At 40.8% G+C, this 19,227-nt stretch overlaps 1 protein-coding gene across 9 annotated transcripts in view; it reads right to left on the minus strand.

Moving 5' to 3' along the window:
- LOC106985516 (phospholipid-transporting ATPase IB-like) overlaps positions 1-19,227 on the minus strand; it is a 213,921-nt gene that overhangs the window by 16,307 nt on the left and 178,387 nt on the right. For all 9 annotated transcript variants that reach the window (XM_027064576.2, XM_053209405.1, XM_027064577.2 and 6 more), the window contains 2 exons: positions 8,908-8,996; positions 584-682 (listed from right to left, as the gene is read on the minus strand). In XM_027064576.2, coding sequence (XP_026920377.1) covers positions 584-682; positions 8,908-8,996 — 188 coding nt within the window. The remainder of the gene's footprint in view (positions 1-583; positions 683-8,907; positions 8,997-19,227) is intronic.

Consider the following 19,227-nt stretch of genomic DNA (forward strand, 5'->3'; position numbering starts at 1 on the left):
AGGGCACTGGAAGCCACTAAAAGGGTCTTGTCTTTGTCTGAGTGAGAGAGTGAGAGGAGAGGTCATAGGAAAGCAGAGAGCAGGGAGTGATATGGTCTGATTTACCCTGCCAAAGCCTCCTCCCTCTGACTGCTATATGGAAGGCCAGAAGCAGAGATACCTGGTAAGAGGCTTCTGCAATGATCCAGGAGAAAGATGATGGAGGCTGGACCTGGTCAAGATGGTGCAGTTGTGAGTAGTGATCAAATTCTCAGCGGTTTTTTTTTGTTTGTTTTTTTGTTTTGAAGTAGGAACAGTAAGATTTTCTGACACGATGGGGGTGGGATAGGAGAAAGAGGATGTGAGAATGACTTCAAGATTTCTGGCCTGAGAAACTGGAAGAATGAAGTTGCCATCCGCTGGAAGGAGGGTCTTACGGGAAGCTGGTGTGGCTGGGGGTGTGAAGTTCAAGAAGCCTGTTGACCTGCACTTAATAAACTTGCGGAATCATGACAAGTATGGAAGTGCCTGGGAGGGGAAAGGTAGAAAAAGAACAAGGAGACCAGGTTTTTAACAAAAGTCAGGATGAAGGGAAGAGCCTCACCTCTTTTCAAACGCTGTTGGAAGATGAAGTTCTTGAACTCTGCCTCTTTCCATCTTACGAACTTCTTCTAGGAACGTTCCGTTGCAGGTATTTCTAATCCTGTATCGTATGGGAAAGATAAAAAGAACACATGAGCTTTACACGGTGTAAGCAACAATTTCTCCCTCTTGGGTAGCTGGACATCCCTTGCCTACAGGCTGTACGATGAGATGCGATGCATTGTGCCCAGCCTCTGAGCGAAACCAGAGTCTTGCTTTCCCAGCAGCTACGAGGCGTTACCAGAGGGGGTGCTGCAGCCGCCCCGAACACTGCCGACTCTCCGTGCAAGTCTGTAGATCTGGGTGTGTGTCTAAGTTGCAGGGGCCGTGACTCTGGACGAGTCAATCTGCATGCATTTTAGCCAGACAGTTGAAGGTTCAGAGGACTGAGACGAGATTCCGTATGACTTTTTCTACCATGGTCACTAGTTGGGAATCTTGATTCTCAAGTTTTCAGCTGTGTGCTGCCTCCAACCCTCACTTCCATCAGAGACACCTAGGACTACCTGTGCCGTTCACAGCAGTCGTAATGGCAGAGTGGATGTGTCCTGTCAGTGCTTGACCACAGGTGTGCATTTCTGACTTGAAACCGACAAGACAGTGCTCCCCCTTTCTGTGGCAACTTGTTTTCATTAGGGTCTCTATCTGTGTTCATGCACTCATCATTCATCCACTCCAGTATTAAGTTTCTTTGAGCCACAATTAGATACCAAAGCCAAAATAGACATTGTTTCTACTTTCTCTTTTTTAAATTTTTTTAACATTTGGTTCTGAGACAGAGAGAGACAGAGCATGAGCGGGGGAGGGGCAGCAGAGAGAGAGGGAGACACAGAATCCGAAGCAGGCTCCAGGCTCTGAGCTGTCAGCACAGAGCCCGACGCGGGGCTCGAAGTCACAAACCGTGAGATCATGACCTGAGCCGAAGTCAGACGCTTAACCGAGTAAGCCACTCAGGAGCCCCGGTTTCTGCTTTTGCAACGCTTCCAACGTATATAGAGAGACAGTCAACAGACAAGTACACGAATGAGCCATGTCAGAGGGAAACAGGTATGATGGAAGGGGCCCCACGTGGCACCATTCCAGTGTGAGGCAGAGGTAGAAGCTTCCAAGGGTGTTAGCAAAGCCTTCTCTGGAGAAGTGGAATTTGAGCTGGGGTGAAGGAGGAGAAGCCGGTTAGTGAAGGAGGGTGTGGGAGAGCATTCTGGACAGAGGAGACCCACTCTGGGAAACCCCTGTGGTGGGAGGGGCACAGTAAGCATGACCTGAGAGAGGCGGGGGAGATGGGCCTGGAGCAGGCCATCTGTGGCCTTGGGAGGGGTCTGGCAGGCGCTAAGAAGTGACACAGAGGACAGCTCACGGACTCCTGGGTAGTCCTAGCCGCTCACATCCCCAGACAAGTACAATTAAAAAGTGCAAGAGTTTAGGCTGGTAGTAAGACTTGGTGGTTTATAAATTTTAGGCTGGCTGAGGCAGAAAATCACGGGAAGAAGGAAGATTGGGTGATTGGGAGAAATTATTAGAGACATCAGTGGTCAAGTTTTGGAACAAAAACCATCAAAGAATGTGATGCCACACACTTCAAAATTGTATTATAAAAGAATTAACAAGCCGGGGTGCCTGGGTGGCTCAGTTGGGTAAGCCTCTGACTTCAGCTCAGGTCATGATCTCGAAGTTCCTGAGTTCCAGCCCTGGGTCTAGGTCTGTGCTGCGGCTCAGAACCTGAAGCCTGCTTTGGATTTTGTCACTCTCTCTTCTGCCCCTTCCCCGCTCACGCTCTGTCTCTCTCAAAAATAAGCATAAAAAAAAAAAAATAAAGAATTAACAAGCCTAAACACTAATGTATACTTGAAGAAAAACACATGTGTCTAACTGATATGCTTCAATTTTAGGAATTTTCTAAGCTGTTCCCTAAACAAAGGAAGCTGCCTTTCTCTCTAGTCAGCAGCTGTTCTGATATTTTAACTTAAAACCTGTGACTGTGACGTCACTGTGTTGGCACTGCATTGAATCTCTTGAAATCCTTTTGGATTAAAGTAAAATTATGAACATGTAACAAGCGAACACTTTACCATGTTCTTCGTATGTTGACTGCAAGGTTTATCTGTCTCCGGTGTATCAGGAAGTTGCTGATGGGAAGTAACTTAACAACAAACGAACAACGAAGGAAATGTAGCTAATAAGATATGGTTTGAATGTTGGAAAAGAAAAGCCATACTTTATTTGACAGGTTCAGAAGTCCGTGATTATTCATTATAAAAAAGCTTTACTTACTGTATGTCTATCTAACGACATATTTGGACATCACAATGTAAGGAAAGGTGAAGAGTGATGGAGGAGAACATTTTGTAAAGCAGTTGAAATAGAGGCACAGGCTATATTTGCTGTTTACTCGAAAGTGAACAGTTTTTGTTTTATGGGAAAGAAAGTTCAAGGTAGAGTATAAACATCTTCTAACTCCTGGGAATGGATTATAAATAGTAAAATATGGTATTTGTCACTTATGATTTTTCTGTAGAATAAACAATAGAACTAAATTATCAAGGAAGTACGCATGAGAGATAAATAAAAAGATCCGTACATAAATACCAGCATGTGGCAGGTAATTTTCTAAACACTTTATATGTATTAGCTGTTCTAATCATAATTCCGTGAGATAAAGTGCTGTCATTTGAAATGTAGATTGGTAAGTTAACATTAGATTGAATTTGAAATCTCACGCATTGTATTTTATTTTTTTTAATTTTTTTTTCAACGTTTTTTATTTATTTTTGGGACAGAGACAGAGCATGAACGGGGGAGGGGCAGAGAGAGAGGGAGACACAGAATCGGAAACAGGCTCCAGGCTCCGAGCCGTCAGCCCAGAGCCTGACGCGGGGCTCAAACTCCCTGACCGCGAGATCGTGACCTGGCTGAAGTCGGACGCTTAACCGACTGCGCCACCCAGGCGCCCCGAAATCTCACACATTTTATATAAAATATATATTAAAAATGACACCTAAAGCACATCAGTTTTCGTTACAGCGTATATTTGGAACTTTCCAAACTCGAAACCATGCTGGCTCTAAAGCAGATAGAGAAACGCTCAGTGTGGCTGTCCAGAAAAGCCCTCCCCAGATAATCAGGGCACCCTTCAAGCCACCACATTTTCTCCTCGCTGCACAGCAGGAAGCCACGCGGCGGGGAGGGGAGGGCAGCAGGGATGCAGTTCACCTGTTAGCTCTGGGATCCTGTCGACGAGGTCCTTTGTAAAGCTCCTGAGGGAGAGCCTTGGGATGGTGGTTCTGGTAGTGGGTCCTAAGGGGCAAGGTCTGAAGTCTTATCTGAAGCAGAAGCAACCACCTCTGGCTCCCTGGTTTCCTCACACCCCCAGTTTCTGCACGTGTACCTGCCTCCTCAGGTCCTCCCCCTCTTACCACCCTCTCCAGCAACTTCTCTTCATTCCTTACCTTCCTAGATTTCAGGCCGGGAAACAACAATTTCAAGCACTTGTGTACCCAGTAAAGTATTTCTCAGGAGCTGAAATACTGCTCATTTCCAGTGACACTGTTTCCCTTTTTCCCCCCACGGAAATGAGTTTCATTTCATCCGTGTTATCAAATAAATAGCCACTTGTGGCCTGAATTAAAAAAAAATACTGCTACTTAACATTTTTTTGAGAAAATGTGCCTTTAGATGCAAATAGATGTGCAGTTGAGTATTTGGAACATAATTTGCTATCGGGACCATCTACGTGCATTTACATGGATTCTTCTGAAAGTCACGGTGAAGACGCATGGGCCACTCCTTTTTCCTGGGAATCTTTGTCTAGTAAATTCCATAGTTATGGAAAGGATCCTAAATATTTCCTTGATAATGTGTAACTGTAGGATGGCTAAAATGTAATACTTAACAGCTCTGAAAATTATTTGGAAAGTGATCCATGGCATCGAGTGTAGGTCTTAACTTGGATCTTTTACAGCCTGTGGCTTCTGTCACTTGATTCCCCAGTGATGTCATCATCTAGCCATAGATCCTAGATTTCCAAAGAGAGAGAAGGGTGCGCTGGATGCTGAGGGGTCCTGTTAGAATCATCCTCTCAGTATGTTAGCATCTTCGTCTGTAACTGAGTATGGCCAAGGTGGTCTGCAAGTTCCCAGCTGCATTTTAAAGGCAAGTAAGAGTAATCCTGAATTTTTCGTTGTCTTTTTAGTTACTTGAGGCCCCCCCCTTTTTTCTTTGAGTAAAGATAAGTTAGCATACCACATTTTTTGTTTTTGTTTTGTTCTGTAATATGGTAAATAGAGGTGGGAAAATCTGCAATTCAAAGGGACTGTGAAATGTTTGAAATTTGTACTTTAGTGTAAGTGTTATGTAACTCAAAGAAAGTATTTTAGTAGTATATACAGTCTTCTAAAATCCAAATCACATGTATATTTGAATTATTTCACGTTTGTACTTAATTTTCATGTAAGTATCTCCCTAGGATTATACCAAGATTTTTTTAAAGATTTTTTTAAATGTTTATTTATTTATTTTTGAGAGAGCGAGCGAGCAAGGGGAGGGGCAGCAGAGAAAGGGAGCAAGAGAATCCCAAGCAGGCTCCACACTGTCGGTGCAGAACCCAGTGCAGGGCTCGATCTCACCGACCATGAGATCCTGACTGGAGCTGAAATCAAGAGTCAGATGCTTAACCAAGTGAGCCACCCAGGCGCCCCATTTGTACCAAGATTTTGAAATCATTCTGGATCATAGAATATTTTATAAGCAGGAAATATAAGTAGAGTAGTAAAGGAGATAGATACGTTGAGGTTAAAAACAAAACAGAGCCAAAAGAACTGCTCCTAAAAGTCCGGTGGCTTTAGTGGCAGCATTTTACAGCAACCTTGACAGATGAACTTCGCTGTGCTGTGAGTATATAGCAGTTCATTTAAAAATGCCATCTCAGGGGTGCTGGGTGGCTCAGTCAGTTGAGCAACCGACTCTTGATTTCAGCTCAGGTTTGTGGGGTGGAGCCCCACTTAGGGCTCCACGCTGAGTGTGGAACCTGCTTAGGATTCCCTCTCTCTTCCCCTCCCCTGCTCACGCGCACGTACACACTCTCTCTCTCAAAAAAATAAACGTTAAAAAAAATACAAATGCCATCTCAGATAAACAATTTGGAAGAATTAATTGAGAAACTAATTCAAGAAAACCAAATTTTTGCTTTTTAAGAAATACATACTATCCATATTATACATGTGCCCAGTGAGGTGTTTTAAGCAAAGTTTGATACAACGTGAAAGTGCAGGTGGTTAAGAGGATAAGAATGGAGTGTTTACAGATCCAAATCTACCCCTTATTGCCTAATAGGAGAGGACCATCCAGGAAGTTTTCAGATGCCGCAGGGCAAAAGATGACTACTTCATTCTGACATTTTTTTACCCGTAAGAGTTTGACTTCTGAAATGGAGAAAAGAATGGTGAGCTAAAAAAGAGCAGAAATAACGCAGCTGATGTGCTGAAGAGCTCATACTGAGATATGTGTAATGCCACGTGCTGGAATTTAACACCTTTAAAAAAGTTTAACACACTTTCAGAAAGATTCAAAAACTCAAGCTCCAAGTTCCGCAGTGACACCAGCACGGAAGACACGCTTGTGCACTGTCAGCGTGTGGCACATTCTTCATCTACGTGACAGCAGTTAATGCCCAGTCGGTTACTTTGTTCCTCAGTAATTATTTCCGAGGTTAAACTGAAAAACTTGTGGATGGGATGTGGATGAGGATGTAGTGAGGAATAATTAGGAGAAATATATTGCACGTTAAAATGTAGTAGTTTAAAATTTCCCTAGATCGAGTACTTTATAGAAAGGCTTTTTTTTTCTTTCCAGAAAGAATCTCATCCAACTTAATAGAAATATTTATACTCAGAGATGGAATAAAGCAATGTGAAGAAAATTGCATTCTGTAAGCAAAAGAAAGTATGGAATGAAACAGGACCAGTACATATTGCACTGGGGAAATCGATACTGTGGTATAGATATGAAATGCTCATTTTAAAGAATGTTTTCATGTTTATTTATTTATTTTGAGAGACCGCAAGGCAGAGAGAGTGTCCCAAGCAGGCTCTGCACTGGTAGCACAGTGCAGATGTGGGGCTCGATCTCACCAACTGTGAGATCATGACCTGAGTCAGAATCAGGAGTCGGATGCTTAACTGACTGAGCCACTCAGGCGCCCCTGAAATGGTTATTTTAGGTTGGGAGTCTTCAACGTATCCTAGTTCGGTTGAGGTTTCTGTCTCCCTACTGGCCACAACTCTGCCAGCAGGAACACTTTGGTACTAAGTAAATAAATGCCTTTGGGGCAGCACATCCTGGAGCACTCAGATTGGAGGTGCCCCCAAGATGGGAAATGGTATGTTTCCAGGGTTTTTTTTTTTTTGTTATAATTAGTTTTTAAAGTCTGAGATCTGTTAATACAAAGGTGGGTGTGTAACTATTAATTACACTAGAATGGTTTCCTCCCCAAATGGCAAAACCTACTGAATGGAAGATAAGATGTACTTGTGGGACTGTGGAGAAGACATTCTGTGCCAGGGCAGAACGTTTATGTTTCAAACTGTGATGAGATCGGAGCCATGGAGATATTCTAGGATTTGTGAGCCCGGAGACACTGGTTTTATCTCACCCCTGCACAACTTTACTCACGTTCCAAAGAGTGGGAACCCGTGATCCTTCTCCTTCTCTTCCCCAGGAGAATTGGCTTCCATTAAGGAGCAAAGCCTCTCTCCTTTCTCAGGAGACAAGAGACGAAAACTGCCCTTCTGCAGAGACTCCCAGGTTCATAGTCTGGGGCTTCCTCCCCTGTGACATACCTTTCGTGCTAGGAGGGCTGTGCATCCAGGTCTCCTGGCATGACCCCAGCAGGGGGGCACCAGAGCGGCTGTGGCCGTGAGTAAGCACTACTGGCTGTCTCTGCCCTGAAGCCTCCTGCTCTCAGGATCGAATGAATAAACATGCATATGACAAACGTATTAAGTACTTTCTCTCCACCTCCCATCGCTAACTTTGGTTGATGAGTTAATAGTGATACAAAGGGTTCTTCAAACAGTTTCTTAAAAGACAGTTCTTGCTGAAGGTGGAATGAATGAAAAGACCCCCTCCCCCACACTTGCGCAAGCGCGCGCGGGCGCGCGCGCGCACACACACACACACACAACACACGGAAAGAGAAAAGGAACCTAATATGTTTGGGGGGGGGGGATTTGAGAAAGATTCACCCCTCTGCTTTGGGGTCTATAAATAATTACATTTGCCCTGATATATAGAGGAATTAAGGAAGAATTGGACATTAAAAAGCAAAATTAGTATTATCACTTCTAGAATATTTCTTTCTCTAACTTCTTAGTTTGAAATTTATGATGTTTATTTACTTTTTAATGTTTATTTTTGAGAGAGACAGAGAGACTGTGAGCAGGGGAGGGGCAGACAGAGAGGGAGACCCAGAATGTGAAGCAGGCTCCAGGCTCTGAGCTGTCAGCACAGAGCCCGATATGGGTCTCAACACCACGGACCGGACCGTGAGATCAGGACCTGAGCCAAAGTCAGGTGCTCAACTGACTGAGCCACTCAGGCTCCCCTATGATGTTGTAAAGCCCTGTTGTTCATGATACACATTATGTACGATGATCGTGTACAAGTTATTTCCGATTTTTAAAGCTTGTAATTTCATGGGTTCTTTATCTGTAACATTAGGGATTTCAGGGATTTCTAACACCTTAGTTAAAAGCTTTTTTTTTCCTGTTGGATTCGGTAAGAAAAAAAAGGGGGAGGGGAGTTTCTGTCCTCTAATACCTAAATATTCTGGGGGAACTATATTTAATAGATTCTTATTTCCCATGTTTTTAAAAAGTGAAGAATGTCTTTCTAATTTGAACATCTTCCTCCTGTTTCTTATTTTGTTATTAGTTTTTAATATGTGATCCTCTGGTATCAGGTTTTGGTTCCTCTAAAATGGATAGAAGTCCCACTTCTAAAGAGTAAGTGGATGACCTTTCAGGAAGGATCATGAACTAGGTAGTTCACTACCAAATTTACCTCTCATGTATTTTGATAACATCTTCCCCCCCCCCCCCCCCCAAATTGGTTGCTGGGAAATCTACGGTGGTGAAAGGCAGAAGACATTTACTTCTAAAAGTCCCATGACTGTTAATATTCATAAAGTGGCAAATTTTCAAATTCAACTTAATTTGAAGACCACATAATTGGAAAAGAAGAATTAACCATGACAGTATATTTTTTTGGTTACTACCTTAATTTTCAACTTACGATGTCCATAGTAGATTTAGAATCAGGCACACAATAGGGACTATGAAGAAACCCAGCCAGAAGTGTGGACAAAGCAGGACCACACTGACCTGCAAATAGATAGAAATAAAGAGTATTTACATAGGAATCTTTTAGTTTGTCAGTATTGAGTACCACGTGTAACTCTCAGTCTCCCCTCTCCTCCACAAAAACCTCGAGATGCAGGTGTGGATGCAGTCATAGGAGTCTAGAACTACTCAATCAGTGTAAGTACGTAAAACCTAAATATAGTATCAGCTAACTTAATTCGATACTATATTCTCTAAACAGTCAACCAAGTAAATATTTTGATCAAATAAGTTTTATCTCAGGAATGCAAGCGTGGTTCAACCTTAGCACGTGGTTCAACCTAGCAATACAACTTTACTTAACTTCTAGACATTGTATGTAAGACAATTGTGCCATTCTAGTCCCCTGCGAAAAATCACTCTTCTCTCTGCCTGATCAGAGAGAATCAGGACTGTACTGGGACTGTACTTACAGGACTGGGTAAGGCTCTGTATCGTATATATTTTTAATTTTCTGTATATGCTGATGTTTCAACATCCAAACAAAAAACCTTTCTGTGTGGAGACTGCCCCTCCCAGAGCTAGTCAGTTCTTACAGATAGTAAGATCTCAGCGGGGAGGATGCCTTTGATCTGCAAACTAATCCACAGCCTCTCTCCTCTATCTGGCCCATATACCCCAGGAGGCATTATTCCTTTGCCATAATCATTCCAGAACCAGGTAACAGGCAACTAGAAACCACCCCTATAGTCCAAAGCCTGCAAAAAATCATTTAAACTAGCCATTCCTGGGCTGTTCACCCTGCTCTGCCTTGCCTTTCCCATGGAAGCCCCAATAAAGGCAAGGCCTAAGCACTCCTCAGCTCCTGTGTTCCTCCTCCTTTCCACCCTGGTCTCTTTCCCATGTGGCATGCTGTGATTTATCTTTAGGACCTGTGGGAATAATACATGTTATTAAAATGGCTATAGTAAGTCCTTACCAGTAAGTAATCACTTTAAATGTAAACGGATTAAATTCTCCAATCAAAAGACATAGAGTGACTGGATAAATAAAAAAGATCCAACAATATGCCGCTGATAGGAGACTCACGTCAGCTTTCAGGCCACATAGGCAAAAGTAAGGGGATTGAAAAAAATATTACAAGTAAATGGTAACCAAAAGAGAGCAGGAGTGGCTATATTAATATTAGATAAAATAAACATTCAGGCCAAATCAGTCATAAGAGACAAAGAAGGTCACTATATAGTATTATGGAGGTCAATTTATTAAGAGGATATGAGAATTATAAGTTTGTTTGCACCTGACATTGGAGCACCTAAATATTTAAACCATAAACAAAACTGAAGGGGGAAATTCACAGCAATATAATAATAAGGAATTCAATTCCCCACTTTCAACAATGGAAAGATCATTTGGACAGAAAATCGATAAGGAAACAGCTGTCCTCAATAACACAATAGACAAAATGGACCTTATAGACATATTCAGAACATTCCATCCAACAGCACCAGAATACACGTTCTTTTCCAGTGCACATGGAACATTCTCCAGGATAGATTACATGTTGGGCCACAAAGCAAGCCTTAACAAATTTAAGAAGATTGAGATAATATCAAGTATTTTTTTCCCTGATCATAATTATATTTAATTAGAAATCAGTACTAGGAGGAAAACTGGATAAAATCAAATAATGTGGAAATTAAACAACACACTACTGAATAATCCAACGGGTCAAAGAAATCAAAAGGGAAACCACTCATGCATCTCTGGAATAAATTCTACTTGATTGTAATGAATGATTTTTTTAATGTATAGTTGCATTTGGTTTGCTAATATTTTGTTGAAGATTTTTGCATCTATGTTTATCAGAGATATTGGCCTGTAGTTATCTTTTTTGTAGTGTCTATCTGATTTTGGCATCAGGGTAATGCTGGCCTTATAGAATGAATTTGGAAGTCTTCCTTCCTTTTTTAGAAGTGTGAGAAGAATACATATTAACTGTTATTTAAATGTTTGGTAGAATTCACTTGTGAAGCTATCTATTCCTGGACTTTTGTTTGTTCGGAGTGTTTTGATTATCAGTTCAGTTTCATTACTTAGTAATTCATCTGTTCAAATTTTCTTTTCCTTTCTTATTCAGTTTTGGAAGATTGTATGTTTCTAGGAATTTATCAGTTTCTTCTAGGTTGTCTGATTCATTGGCCTATAATTTTTATAGTCTCTTATAATCCTTTGTATTCCTGTGGTGTCAGTTGTTATTTCTCATTCTATATTTCTGATTTTATTGACTTGAGTCCTCTCTCTCTCATTTTCTAGATGAATCTGGCTAAAGGTTTATGAATTTTGTTCATCTTTTCAAAGAAACAAACTCCTGATTTCATTGATCTTTTCTATTTTTGGTCTTTATTTCTTTTATTTTTGCTCTAGTCTTTATTACAAACATTACTTTGAATTTTTTATTGGGCATATTGCTTATTTCAGTTTCATTTAGATCTTTTTCTGTAACTTTGTCCTGTTCTTTTATTTGGTACATATTCTTCGGTCTCTTCATTTTGTCTAACTTCCTGTGTTTGTTTCCATGTATTATTAGGGAGGTCAGCTGTGTCTCCTGGTCTTGGAAGTAGTGATCTTGTAGAAGAGAGGCCCTGTGGGGCCCTGCAGCACAGCGTTCCCTGGTCACCAGAACTAGGTGTTCCAGAAGTATCTCCCGTGTGGGCTGCCTGCACCCTACTGTTATGGCTGGGCCACATTTGCCTTTAGCCCCATCAGCTACAGTGACCTCCTTTGCCTGCTGTGGACACACTGGGCAGGGTTTGGTCTCTGCATTGCTGAGGGCCTGTCGATCAGTGTGGTACACCAGATTAACAAGACAAAGGATAAAAAACTAGACAGTCATCTCAGTAGATGCAGAAAAGCACTTGACAAAATCCAACATCCATTTGCAATAAAAACTCTCAACCAAGTGAGTTTAGAGGGAACACAGCTCAACATAATTAAGGCCATATAAGAAAAATCCACAGCTAACATGATATGCAGTGGTGAAAAACTGAGAGCTTTTCCTCTAAGATCAGTAACATGACAAGGATGTTCATTTTTACCACTTTTATTCAATGTAGTACTGGGAGCCCTAGCTGCAGCAGTCAGACAATAAAAAGAAATAAAAGGCATCCAAATTGGTAAGGATGAAGTAAAACCGTCACTGTTTGCAGATGGCATGATAGTATATATAGAAAATTCTAGACTCCGCCAAACAACTATTAGAACTCATGAATGAGTTCACTAAGGTCACAGGATATAAAATCAATGCACAGAGATCTGTTGTATTTCTATACACTAAGAATGAAGTAGCAGAAAGAAATTAAGAAAACCATCCCACTTAAAATTTTATTCAAAAAGAATAAAATACCTAGGAATAAACTTAACCAAAGAAGTGAAACATCTGTACTCTAAAAACTGTAAAACATTGATGAAAGAAATTTTAAATGACACAAATGGAAAGATATTCCATCCTCATGGATTAGAAGAATTAATATTGTTAAAATGTCCATATTACACAAAGCAATCTATAGATTCCATTCAATCTCTATCGAAATACCAATAGGACTTTTTACAGAACTAGAACACGTAATACTAAATTTGAGTGGAACTACAAAAGACACCAAATAGCCGAAGCAATCTTGAGAAAAGAACAAAACTAGAGGTATCACGATCCTAGATTTTGATCACTACAAGCTATAGTAATCAAAACAGTATGGCACAAAATAGACATACAGATCAATGGAAAAGAATAGAGAGTTCAGAAATAAACTCCTGCTTATATGGTCAATTAATCTATGACAAAGGAAGCAAGACCATAAAATGGGGGAAAGACACTCTTTTCAATAAATGATGTTGAGAAACCTGGACAGCTATATACAGAAGAATGAAACTGAACCACTTTCTTATATCATACACAAAAATAAAGTGGATTAAAGTGAGACCTGAAACCATAAAGCTCCTGGAAGAAAACATAGGTGTAATCTTTTTGACATCAGCGCTAGGAACGTTTTTCTAGATATGTTTCCTCAGACAAGGGGGGAAAAAAGCAAAAGTCAACTATTTGGACTACACCCAAATGAAAAGCTTTTGCACAGCAAAGGAAACTGTCAACAAAACAAAAGACATCCTACTGAACAGGAGATAATTTGCAAATCATATATCCAATCAGAACCTAACATCCAAAATATACAAAGAACTTACAGAACTCAGCAACAACAAAACTAAATTGGACCTGAATAGACATTTTTCCAAGGAAGATTTATAGATGGTCAATAGAGGTTTCCTGAGGGAGGGGCCAGGATGCTGGAGCAGCGTGGAAGTTCTCTGCTTCTCTCGTCCCTGAAATCCAACTAGATGAGCACCAAACCATTTTGCACTCCTAGAAAATGGATCTGAGGATGAACACAACAATCTGCATAACTTGAGCCACAGAACTTGGCAGGTACACAGTGCGGAGAGGTAAACTGGGGGAGAGAGGCCATGGAGGGTAGAGAGCTGTTTTTGCAGAGAGAGGACAGTGAAAGGGGGCAGAGTACAGGAAAAGCACTCCCGCTGAAAGTAGCTGGAGGGAAAGAGTGGAAACAGCCACAAGTAACTGGACAAGAAAGGGAGAAAGGAGAAACGAGAGGGTTTCAATACCATTAGGGCTCTATAAACAGGGGAGAGCAGTCAGAAATTCCACAGCTCAATACCTGGCAGTGCTCTGGTGGGAAGGGCGAATCCCCAGGAGCAGGCAGTGAGGTCCGAGGTCTGGGGGCCACGTGGGGAGAAGCAGTTCCCCTGCTAGGAGGGCATTTGGTAGAGGACCTCCCCACAGGCAAAGGTCCCAGCGGACCCCAGGGAACGGCCACGTTTGCTGGCATTGAAACAAAGATGCCAGGATGAGGCCAAACGTGGTGTCGGTTGTGCGTTGTGATTTACCATAACCCCTTAACCTCTTCTGTGCAATTGCACGAATTTCTGCTGGGGCGAGCCAGCACCCAGCCATTGCTCAATGAGACCCTCCCCCAGAGGGTTGGAGCAGGTCCAAGCCACAGGGCCCTCAGAAGTGGGGGGGGGGGGGGGTGTGTGGAAACAGCCCCGTCTGAAATAAAATTCTGGACGGAGGTGCTGCGTGGCAGGATAGCTTAAATGCAGACAGTGTAGAAGCAGGGAGTGGACAGAAAAGAGACATAGGAGGGTTGCTTGACTGCTGGTCAGTGAGAGTGCGGTGTTCCTGTGCCAGACTGGGAAGCTGGGTAATGCCATTTTCCCCTCTCCCACACACATGCATCCGTCCATCCCCGTAAGCTAAGCAGAGCCACCTAGTGGAGAATCGAGCCGTTACACCAAGCCCCATCCAACTGCACCAACCAAGCCCTAGAGGACCACAAGTCTCTCCGCCTCCTAAGTGTGCAGATACACGGTGCTTTATGGTTTGGCTTCCAGGGCAAACTGGACGTAATTTCGTTTCGATTGCATTCTGTTCGCTGGTCCATCTATTTGGGTTTTTTTTTCCTTTTCTTCTCTTAATCTTGAATACAGAATAAGAAAAAATTTATTTTTAATTTCCGTTTTTATAAATTTTTAAAAATTTTTTACTATATTTTTTTATTCTACTTCCTGCAGACCAATAGACACATGAAAGGCTACCTCACATCACTAGTCGTCAGTAATCATCAGGGAAATGCAAATCAAAACCATAGTGAGACATCACCTTGTATCTCAGAATGGCCAGAAATAAATAACAAATGTTGGTGAGGATGTGGAGGAAAAGGAACCCTTGTGCATTGTTGAGAATGTAAATTGATGGAGCCACTATGGAGAACAGCATGGAGGTCCCTCGAATTTAAAAAGCAATAATGTATGATCCAGTAATTCCAGTACTGGGTATTTACCCAAAGAAAAAGAAAACACTACTTCACAAACATATGTGCACCCCTCTATTTATTGCAGCATTATGTACAGTAGCCAAGACATGGATGCAACTTAAGTGTCTATCAGTAGATGAATGGATAAAGAAATGGTGTGTGTGTGTGTGTGTGTGTGTGTGTATTATTTTCATAGTAAAAAATGATATCTTGGTATTTATGACATCACAGGTAGACCTAGAGGGTATTATGCTGAGTGAAACACATCAGACAGAGAAAGACAAATACCCTATGATTTGATTTACATATGGAATCTAAAAACGAATAAACAAACAGAAACAGACCCATAAATACAGAGAACAATCTGGTGGTTGTCAGAGGGTTGGGGATGAGAGGATTGGTGAAATGGGTAAAGAGGAGTGGGAGGTACAGGCTTCCAGTTATTGAATGAATAAGTCTTGGGATTAAAGGTAAAGTGTGGTGAATGAATATAATCAAGGATGTTGTAATAGCGTCGTATGGTGACGGAGGGCAGTTACACTTGAAGTGAGATAGCATAATATATAGAGTTGTTGAATCGCTATCTTGTACACTTGAAATTAAATAACACTGTATGTTAATTATACTTTAAAAAGAAGGTACAACAACGAAACAAGTTCAGAAACAACAAAAGAGGAAACAGGAAAGTATGTCTGGACAAACAAAAATGAAAACACAACATATCAACACTTATGGGCTGTGGCAAAAGCAGTTTTAAGAAGGAAGTTTATAGTAATAAATGTTTACGTCAAGAGAAAAAGATCTCAAATGAGCTAACTTAACAACTTGGGAGCTAGAGAAACAAGAACAACCAAGCCCACAGCTCGCCAAAAGGAAGGAGATAATAAGGAATAGAGCAGAAATAAATAAAACAGGATTCTAGGACAATGGCAGAATAGGAAGCAATGGGGAGCTGTCTGCCCCCCGCCCCCGACAGTAATTGCACTCATGGGATGTGTCTGTTATAATTGTTTTTGAGCTCTGGAATCTGTTGAAGGCTTGCATATTCTAGGGGGTAACTTGCAAAATCAAACCATGTTTAGTTTTGGTCAATTTCAGCTCTTTGCCCAGTAGCAGCTCCCCATCATGTACTCCCAGCCAAGTGGCCCATGTTTCTGAAGCACATCGTGTACAGGTTAGGGGAATTTGGCCGAGGGAGAAGGACCCTGTTCTCACATGTTGGAGGTGTTTGCTCTGATCACAGAGGTGCAAAGAGGCATAGTGGTTTCCACAGTGGCTGCACCAGTTTACATTCCCACCAACGGTGCTCAGCAGTTCCCTTTTCGCCACATCCTCACCAACGCTGGTCATTTGCTGTATTTTTGATAGTAGCCATTCTGACTGTTACGAGGCGATATCTCCTTGTGGTTTTGATTTGTGTTTCACTGATGATTAGTAACGTTGAGTACCTTTTCATGTGTCTGTGGGCCAACTGTATGTGAGACTCTTGACTTTTGTATGTGTAACAGAAGTAATCAAACTAGGTAACTTCAGCACAAATGGAGTTACTTGCAGGAGTTCTGTTCCACAGTTCCAGTATTCTGCCTGATCCCGATACTTTTTCGGTAGGGAGGTTTGTTTTTACCGGTTTGGTAAATAGATTTCCTGCATGCTATGCCAAACTCAGAGTGGAAACCCTTTTCTGTGACGTGTGCGTGACGAAAATCAGTAGATCTGTATGTAAACACTTTGCCTTTGCAGTCTTGGCAGTTTTGCCAAGGGTAAAGAGAGGATTTATGAATAGAAATAAAAATCAAAGGAAAGGAAGAAATTAAATACGTCTTTGCTACAAGCGTCAAGGAGTTTTCACTCTCTAGATTTGAGTGTATTTTAAGAACTGAAACAATACATATCCTTAACACCCTGGACCCAGAAGCAGGTAGCTCAAGCCCAGAGTAACTGGCTTATTATTGTTTGGCTCTCTCAGTGGACAACAGCTTTCTTCTGGACGTATGCATGAAAGGTGTATTGGGGAAATGATTTTTAAAGGAACTGAGGAACAAGTAAGAAAAAAACATTTCATTTAATATCTAAACAACAAACTGCATATTCCTTCACCTTAACACTCAACTTATGCTTAAAACATTCGGAAAAGTACAAGACTTAAAATGATAAATTTTAGTTTGTTTTTGTGTATGATGTAAGAAAGTGGTCCAGTTGCATTCTTTTATATCTAGCTGCCCAGTTTTCTCAACATCATTTGTTGAAGAGAATGTCTTTTTCCTATTGCATATTCTTGAAGATTAATTGGTCGTATAATAATGGGTTTATTTCTGGGTTCTCTATTCTGTTCCTTTGATCTATGTGTCTGTTTTTGTGTCAGCACCACACTGTTTTGTTTACTACAGATTTGTAATATATCTTGAAATATGGGATTGCGCTACCTCTAGTTTCGTTCTTTTTTCTCAAGATTGCTTCGGCTATTTGGTATCTTTTGTAGTCCCACTCAAATTTAAGGATTATTTGTTCTAGTTCTGTGAAAATGCTGTTGGTATTTTGATAGGGATTGCACTAAACGTGTAGATTGCTTTGGGTAGTATAGACATTTTAACGATATTTATTCTCCCAATCGATGAGCATGGAATACCTTCCCATTTGTTTGTCATCTTCAGTTTCTTTCATCAACGTTTTATAGTTTTCAGAGTACAGATCTGTCACCTCCTTGGTTAAGTTTATTCCTAGGTATCTTCTTGGTTTTGGTGTGGTTGTAAATGGATTGTTTTCTTAATTTCTCTTTTTCCTACTTCATTATTAACGTATAGAAATGCAGTGGATTTCTGTATATTGATTTTGTGTCCTGCGACCTTACTGAATTCATTATAAGGTCCAGTAGTTTGTTTGTTTGTTTGTTTGTTTTTTTGGTGGTGTCTTCAGTGTTTTCTACATACGGTATTATGTCATCTGCAAATAGTGACAGTTTTCCTTCTTCCTAACCAATTTGGGTGCCTTTTATCTCTTTTTCTTGTCTGATTGCTGTGGCTAGGACTTCTAGTACTATGTTGAAAAGAAGTGGTGAGAGTAGATATCCTTTTCTTGTTCCTGATCTTAGGGTAAAAGTTCTCAGGTTTTCATTAAAATTCTCAATTTTAATACAGAATTTATGACAATATAAGTATTCTCTTTTAAAATGGGAAAAAAACAGCCTGTCACCATTCCCTTACTACAGTGCTTATTCCACCACATTCATGAATTAAGTCTCATTTAAATATTTTATTATTTTAACAGCTTTATCAAGGCATAGTTTGACTTAAAATACACTGAACATATTTAAAGTGAACAATTTGATATGTTTGGCATACATTATATCCATGAGCTCATTAACACAAGCAAGAATATAACTAGCACCCCCAGAAGTCTCTTTATCCTTCAGTGTAAGCACTCCTTCCTGGCCTCGTGTGCCATTTACCACCCACCACCCATGTCTCCAGTTTACTATTGATCTGCTTTCTGTCACTATAAATTTGTTGGAAATTTCTATAAACAGATCCATACAGTTTGTAAACTTCTTGGCCTGGTTTATTTCTCTCAACATAATTATTTTGAGAGCCATCCAAGTTGTATATGTCAACAGTTTATTCATTTTTATTGCTGATTAATAATTCAGTTGTATGGTGATTTGTCTTTTTATTCACCAGTCAATGCACTTTTGCGCTGTTCCCAGTTTGGGCTGTTGCAAACAAGGCAGCCTTGAACATTTACATTCAAGTCTTTTTGTGGACGTATGCTTTCATTTCTTTTGGGTAAATATCAGGGAGTGGAATGACAGGTTCTTATGGTATATGTATGTTATACTTTTTTTTCCCCTTTTTTTTAACTTAAAGTTTGGTTAATTAACATACAGTGCCATATTGGTTCCAGGAGTAGAATTCAGTGATTTGTCACTTACATACAACACCCAGCACTCATCACAACAAGTGCCCTCCTTAATACTCTTCACCCATGTAGCCCCATCTCCCCTCCACCTCCCTCCATCAACCCATGATTTGTTCTATATCGTTAAGAGTCTCTTGTGGTTTGTTTCCCTCTCTTCTCTTATCCCCTTCTTCCCATATGCTCATCTATATGAAATCATATGGTATTTGTCTTTCTCTGATTGACCTAATTCACTTAGGATAATACATTCTGGCTCCATCAACATCATGGCAAATGGCAAGATTTCATTCTTTTTGATGGCTGAGTAATATTCCATTGTGTACATATACCACATCTTCTTTATCCATTAATTGGTTGATGGACGTTTGGGGTCTCTCCATAGTTTGGCTATTGTTGATAATGCTGCTAAAACATTGGGCATTATAGCATGTTAAATACACGCTATAACACGTACGTTAAGACCTTTATGAAAC

Source organism: Acinonyx jubatus, chromosome A1 (assembly GCF_027475565.1).
Source record: "Acinonyx jubatus isolate Ajub_Pintada_27869175 chromosome A1, VMU_Ajub_asm_v1.0, whole genome shotgun sequence".
Taxonomy (NCBI): domain Eukaryota; kingdom Metazoa; phylum Chordata; class Mammalia; order Carnivora; family Felidae; genus Acinonyx; species Acinonyx jubatus.